Here is a 7,788-nt window from a genome sequence, read left to right on the forward strand (position 1 = left end):
TGATGAAATGTCAAAGCATACTGAGCATCTTTCTCTTTGACACCATGTCTGAAATCCCACGTGATCTGTCAAATACTAATGCATGAAAATCCTAACCTCAAAAAAATCACCCGTTACATGAACTATAATAAATTGGTATTTGCGTGCGTTCATCATTAATATTTTACGCAGCGCGTTGGCAATATATGCACATATATAAAATAAATACAATGAAAACAAACATAAATATATAACTAAAAGTTTAATATTTCATTAAATCAACAGCATTAATATTGCACCAGCGGAAAAGGACGAAACAGCCAAAAATTGCGTTTCATAATTCCAAATGTAGTAAATTTTTGCTAACTTACGTGTGGTGAATTTTGTGAAATTCAATGCAGCGCCAATTGAGCGGGAAATGTACATATGTACATGTGTTTTTGTATGTAAATAAAAAGATCAATGAAAATTTCAAAATTAAAAAAATAGGAATTTCATTTTTTTAATCGCAAAAATTAGAGAAAAATTTTGTCTGAGCTTAGCTATAACTCAACAAGTTTATGCATTTATTTGAATAATTTTCAATAATTTGTCAAACTTATTAAACTTCACTTATGTTTTCAATTCCTGGTAACACCCTTAAAAATTTATTTCGTTCCTCATATAGTTAAGCTTTTCTCAAGCTTTTGTGATTTAAAAAAATAAATTTTTAAACCCTTATAAAATTAATTTAAAATTTTGAAACTTTTGTGGATATCTTTAAGTGGTACTCCATACAAAATTTAAATGTTGATATTTTAGGGACCACCCTAATATATATATATATAGGATTTATAACTACACCAAAATGCTTTTAAACTGATAGAAAATATCTAATTAGCTTCCCCTTAAACCATTTAAACCTTCATTTTACATACCACTAATTTAAGCTTAAAAATTTCCGACGCTCAACATGTCTTGTGGATCCCCTAATAGTGTGAATGTATGGAAATTTAGATTGTAAAATTGATTAATGACAGGTAGCTGCTTTCAGTAGGGGCTTCCTCTACTAACAATTGCATTTGTGCCGCCTTTTGCTTACCTCACTCATTACTCTTTAATTTTAATTCGCTAAATTTTAGGTTTTTTTCTTAAGAACTTTTTTGCTGCTGTATTTCAAAGAATAGTATTCTATTGTTTGCAAATATTTAATGACTTCCTTTTGACTGTTTGCCTGTGCAGCTGACGTCACCCCGCGTATGGAGCAGCAGCAGTTTTACATTTTTTTTTCAGGCGTAAAAATTTTCGTTTTGTCTATCTTCATTGGCAATAAAAGCTAGTGTTTGTTTGCTTAGCAGCTGTTTAGACGATGCGTTTATACCGGAATGATTCTGCGAATTAAGTCTATTAATTTTTTTGCTCGATTTTTTATTGTTTAAGTTTATTTCTGTTTTGCAATTATTTTGGTTACAAAAACACGCAAAAAACATGAACAGCTGGTATCAGCAGTTATGAATATGTACACAAATATGTATGTATGTATGAACAGCACACAAATATTTACATTTGCAAAAATTAAAAAAAAAAAAATGAACAAAAACACTTTTCAAAACAAAACCCCACCACCTTAATGCCGTTTTTATTGAACTTTGCACTTGATATTGAAATTGCTTTAATAAGAAAGTGTGGAAATATTTATTTCGTGCCAAAATTCTCCTTTAACAGCTTAATTAAAAAAATGGTCAACGTTTTCATTTTGTGTCTATGGAATTTTTAAATTCGCATTTGCTGCACTTAATGACTTTTTAATTTTGGAATTTCAATTTGCTGGCGAATATTTTTCGTGATTTCTTAACAACACTTATTTTTCGTTTTCATACATTTCAGCAAAAGCTGATTGAGGTTTGCGCATTTTTATTTTTTTCTGCATAAATTTGAAAATGCTACGCAGTTTAGCTTTCTCTTCAACTCAATCTTCCATAAGTACACTTATAGTCCGCATTTTTGATATTCAAATTTATTTTGCCAATCTGCTACATATGCGTCATATATTATCACGCTATATGCACGTAGTATGTGTCTTATTGATCTTGTGGGTAGATGCCAAAATTTCACGGTACCACTTTATATAATCTATCTTGTTTAGATTGGCGCTGCATTAAAGTAGATGCATTTCGAAGTATTGAACACAACAGGTAGAATACACAACGCGCTTACGACATATTGGTTAAGTGGAAAAGTGAGTGTATTTCCACGAAGAAAGCACAGGTGGCAATAGAAGCCTTAGAAATACTCGCATAAATAGAGGGAGAGTGTGTGAACATTTTCTACATGGATTTTTTTTTACTTACTATACGACTACGATTAAATACAGGATTTTTAATAAAACCATTCAAGAATATGTTTCCTTGAGGAACCAACAAAATTTTTCGTTAATTATTTTAAGTAAGAACCTGATTCTTTCAGCTTTTTATTGCTTAGCCTATTACAAAAATTTATATAATTCGTGAGATTTGGAATTTTTTGTATTTTGGGAGTCTTACTAGTGCCCGATAAGGTCACCCTATATTGATGAGTTTTGACTATTTATTTTTTTATTATTTAATTTAAATAATTTTTTTATAAATTATTTGTAAAGAAATTTCATCATGATTTTTATCAAGTAAAAGCTCCCATCGCTCTATGATTTCCACAAAAGGGGAACTGATTTCCACATGAGTGAAACTGATTTCATTGTCACATATGAAAAATATGAATTTAAAGGCAAAAGGCCCGAAAAATTATATATTAGGAATCAAGAAATTTGCATTAAAAAGCTTCCTAAAACTATGCTTACGATTTTTGAGCAGCATATACCTTTCTTGAATGCTGATGGGAGTTCGCAAATGCTGATACATATTGAATGAATAAAGAAAGCACGGCCGAGTTGAGTTTTTAATAGAATAGAAAAAGTGAGTGAGTTAAAAGAAGTAAAAACCTCGCATAAGAAAATTATTTAAAATAATTGGTATGTAAAATTTATCCCAGCCTGTTGCTTCAAGTTTCACTTAAAGCTGTAGAGACACCAGAAATACATTGAGAGCGATAGAGATGCTAGCTACTTGGCAGCTAGTTGAGAAGTTCAGAGCACGAGCGATAGATATTAAAAATCAGTATCAGTGGGTCATACAGAAAACGTTGCATACTTTTTGGCACACTATTTGCCGTAACAGCCGTATTCCCTCAAAGTCACAAACCTTAGCTTATCACTGCTGTGCGCCTCAACGTTTGCCGCCACATCACAAATTTTTAAGTTTTGGTGTATTTTATCGAGCACTTAAAATCGAATTTTTGTAGCACATTTTGCGGCGCACAAGAAATCACAGCAGTGAGGCGCTACAATTTGTGACTCTGCTAGAATATAGGGGCGAATTCAAATTCGAATAAAAAGGTTGCACTAATAAAAACTATAAAAATAATAATTTACAAAATTTAAACGAATTTCGTGGAATACCGCGAGTTTCTCAAAATTAATGTATCTATGTTGTCGGTTAAAAGTACACCTTTATCCGACATTTATAAGTGTTTTGATTTATCGCTTCGCGAGGCGCTAAAAAATTCCAGTTTGATTACATTTAACCTCGTAATTAGTACAATGTATTTCTGATTACCAAACTTTCCACCTAAGGAATATTTAGAAACCGCAACAAACATTTCCCTACCATCGATTTTTTAATACATTAATGCAATCTTAAAAGCTCATTATGGCCAACACTGCTCCACACCGCGCCATCATAAACAATTGGCGCGACGCCATATTACTGCCATTAGCGGGCACCACACACTTTTCGCCATTACCGTAACTGTCGTAAAATTCTAACTTAATTTCCGCTAGCAGGTGAAGAGAAATTCCCCACCATATGCAGCACCTCAATGGGTATAATAAACCATTTAAGAATGGCGCTTTCGCCGAAATTATGTGCTCATCTAACTACGTTGGCGTTTTCAATGAAGGCAAGTAACAGACAATGTTGCAAGGCCAACCACGACGTGCTCACACACATAAGTATGTATATATTTTTCTTTGCTTTTAAGCAGGTAATCTGCTGCTCATATTGGCTGCTACTTAAGTAAATGCTATGCGCCGCGCGGCGCTAAGGAAAATCGCCTCACAATTTAAGCTTGCGTGCTTGAAGGAAATCTGTTTGCCTTATAAGCGTGGCACACGAAAATAGCAAGTGGTGGAGTAAAAGTGTTGAGGAAAATGCGAGAAATTATTTCAAATGCTTTCTACCACACCGACTTAAGTTATTAGACGCATTAAGAAGTTTGAGCGCGTTGATAAGTATGTAAAGGTGACGCCATTGTTTGTCTACGCTTGCAGCGGCAGTGGAAGTGGAAGGATAAAGGACATACGTATGCAAACAAAAGCACACACACCTCCTGCACTCGCAGCTAGTCAAACGACGCATTCTACCGCAGAATGCCCTCGCTCGCTCGCTGTCCCGCCCCCCATTCACTTACCGCATTTCAAAATCACGCAACTCCTCAAATGTCAACGTATTTGTTACATCCAACAATTGCCGCATATTTTCATCACGTTTCTGTTGTTGTTGTTGTTGTTGTTGCTGTTGTTGTTGCGAAGCTGACTGATGTTGATGATGTGCACCCGCTGGGTGATGTGGTGGATGTTGCAATTGTTGTGAGTTACGCTTGCGTGCGTGTGCTGATGTGTGTATTGTGCCGGCGGTAGCGGTTACTCCAGTTGCTCCAGTTGCTGTTAGGGTCTCTTTGCCCTGTTCGACGCTGATGAAATCACCTTCATTCTTGATAAGCAACGTTTCCACGGTGTTGTCTAAGCTCAAGGACGGCTGTTGTGGCACAGCAACAGTAAAAGATAATTCCCAGAAGTTCGCGAAAACACACAGAAAATCGGTGTGTAGGATGGATGGCGAATGTCATGAAAAGAGAAAAAGAAAAGAAAGAAAGTTAGAGGTTATGCAAACATATCGCACGGTTGAATTTATGTACTAGATAGTCTTTTACGCATACATTATGGACTTAACTGTAAATTGCAATTTTATGCGGTGAGCACTTGTAGCTGATAGTCAGATGCAAAGCTTTCTTATATAAGTATGAATGTATGAAGAGTAGTACTACTCTATGCGAGTATAGCTCAACATGTTGCACGTTGTAGCTGTTAGCTGAACGCACCTTGCACTGTAGTGGCAACTTGTGTGCATATTTAAGTGCAGAGGAAGAAATGAATTTTTGAACGCAGCATTTTCTGTTCAGAATTTAGCTATGCATAAACACGTCTTCTGAAACCACTGCAATACTTTTGGGGATTTTGAGTTGTAAAAGAGTTGCTTGCATGAGTGTGTTTAGAGAGACGTAAATAACTACAAATACTTGCATATGCTTGTTGATCATTTTATAAGTCCGTAACACGTATGTTGGGCACTTGGCATAAAATTAAAAAAAAAAAAAAACTGCAACGACTAAATACATTTTCAAGCAACAGAAATAATGAAAAATATTTGTAGTGATTTTTCTTGAGAGTTGTATTCTAAACTTTACGCAATCCGCAATGAAGTGTACTAGATATTTATTCACATTATTTGATTCCAAAATTACAACTATTTTTTATTGAAAGTAATGTATGTAGGTTCAAAATAAGTTTTACTTATTGCAAATACTTTAAAATTTCTGCCTAAAAAAAGTATTTTTTTTAATATATTCTCTTAGCTCTCTCTGCGCATATATTTACTTCCCTCTGTTTTTTTTTCTCACAAATATGCTATTCCTTTGCATTTCAATTAAATAAGCTTTATTTTATTTTGCGCCACAACGGCTTAAAAATACATACAATAAAAGCTTAGGCTACTTTATAAAAATACTTAGTAATACTTTAATGCGTTTGTTTACTTTGGCGCTGCTTATATGTATGTGTGCATACATGTAACTACTTTTATACATACATAAGTACATGCAACACAATTCTATTTGGCAAAGCCTATTGTTGAGAGGAGTATTTTTTCTAGCGAAGATAAAAAACATTTATTTTTTCTAAGCCTTTAGATGTGTATACTTTTGTAAAGAATTCTAGAATTTATTAGTACAATTCGAAAGCTACTTAGTTTGTGAATTATGCATGAAAAAAATATGAGTTTTTATATTAGTCTGGTCAAATTAGAGCAAAAATAGGAGTGAAGTTACAAAACTTTCCCATCCAGCTGAAAATTTGTAGGATTGTTCAAAACACCATCATAAATGAAATCTAGAAAGTGCTCATCGATCCGATACCTGGGAAAAAAAGTCACTCGGGGTCAAAAGTCACAACAAAGGGGTTTTCGCGATTTTCAGCAAACGGCAAGTTTTTCATAAAATTAGTTTAGACAAAATTTTATATCAGATAATTATCTATTAAAAATGTCTAAATACTTCTTGTCCTAAGGCCACCATTTCCGAGATATAACGATTCAAAGTAAAAGTTGGAAGAATTGTAATCGTCATAATATGCACACGTTTCCACGCCACCTTTGTTGTACATACTTATACATATTATGCCTATTACAACTCTTCCAACTTTGGATTATGACACTGATGAATAAATTAGCGATATATTTTTTTACATTAAAGTTTAAATCACGTCAATTATAAAAACTCATTGATAATCAGACGAAGAATTTTCGAACCTTACAAACTCTTCAGGTAGAAGCAGGAACAAAATAAAATAAAATTACGAGGCAAAACAAATTGTAAAAACATAAAAACGTCTTTGTTTTCATCTTCGTCATCGTTTAAGACTTCTGCATCCTAAACGTATTCATCTTCGTATTACTTATTTCTATCTGTATTACACTTCGCATTCATGTTCGTATTCGTATTCGTTTTCGTATTCGTTTTCGTATTTGTCCTTCTATTGATATTCGTCTTCGGTTGGTCTTCACAGTCGTATTAGACTACGTCTTTGTATTGTACTTCGCACTTGTCAGCGCAGTCGTCATCGTGTTAATCTTCGTATTAGTTTTCGCCATTATATTCGTTTTTATATTCGTTTTGATTTTCGTCTTCGTGTTTGTCATCGTATTCGCTTTTGAATTCTTCTCTGTATTTGTCTTCGTATTTGCCTTATATTCGTGTTCGTATTCGTCTTTATATTCGTGCTCGTAATCATATTCGTTTTCTTCTCCCATAGTTGGTCTTCATATTCATTTTCGTATTTGTCTTCTTATTGGTGTTAGTCGTCGTATTCATATTGGTCTTCGTATTCGCCTTGGTGCTCGTATTCGAAGCAAAAATAAAAATAAAAATTAAACACCAAACAATTTTGAAACTATAAAAACCATTCCGATCTCTCCAGTAAAAACGCCTAACAAAGGCGAACAAAATTTATGCTGGCATATTAATAAATTGATTTGGCCATTTCCTTTCAAGGCAATATTTCATTGGGTTCGCAAATAATATTTTAACGATTCACTAGAAATATGTGAATGAATATAGTCAAATATGCCCTTTTAATAGAAGCTTAATAAAAATATTAAATTTTTTAAGTGAAAATAATTTTTTTTCTGTGTTTTCTAAAGTCACTTAAGTGGTTTTAATAAAATGCAACGAATATATGTATGCCTATAAAGTGTTTTCTTCCTAAAATAAAGTTTTAAAATACACGATTGAAATACTTCAAGAAAAGAGTGAGAACTTCTGAGAATATAACTCGAGAAACTCTCTTAAGCTACTAATAATAATATTTGGTTAATATTTGGTTGCCTGAAACAACGGACTTATTAGTAGTGTTTAAGAGAAACTGCTTTCCATATTGGCTTCATTGAACGAAGTTCCAAATTT

The 7,788-nt window shown here is 33.4% G+C and overlaps 1 protein-coding gene across 1 annotated transcript in view; it reads right to left on the reverse strand.

Moving 5' to 3' along the window:
* LOC108369971 (cyclin-dependent kinases regulatory subunit-like) overlaps positions 1-7,136 on the reverse strand; it is a 14,759-nt gene extending 7,623 nt beyond the window's left edge. The window contains exons 1-2 of the mRNA XM_017625201.1: positions 7,071-7,136; positions 4,456-4,808 (exon numbers count right to left, since the gene is read on the reverse strand). Coding sequence (XP_017480690.1) covers positions 4,458-4,808; positions 7,071-7,136 — 417 coding nt within the window. The 3' untranslated portion in view covers positions 4,456-4,457. The remainder of the gene's footprint in view (positions 1-4,455; positions 4,809-7,070) is intronic.
* Positions 7,137-7,788: the final 652 nt, after the last annotated feature.

Source organism: Rhagoletis zephyria, unplaced genomic scaffold, assembly GCF_001687245.7.
Source record: "Rhagoletis zephyria isolate East Lansing unplaced genomic scaffold, Rhagoletis_zephyria_1.1 Rzeph_scaffold_03935, whole genome shotgun sequence".
NCBI lineage: Eukaryota > Metazoa > Arthropoda > Insecta > Diptera > Tephritidae > Rhagoletis > Rhagoletis zephyria.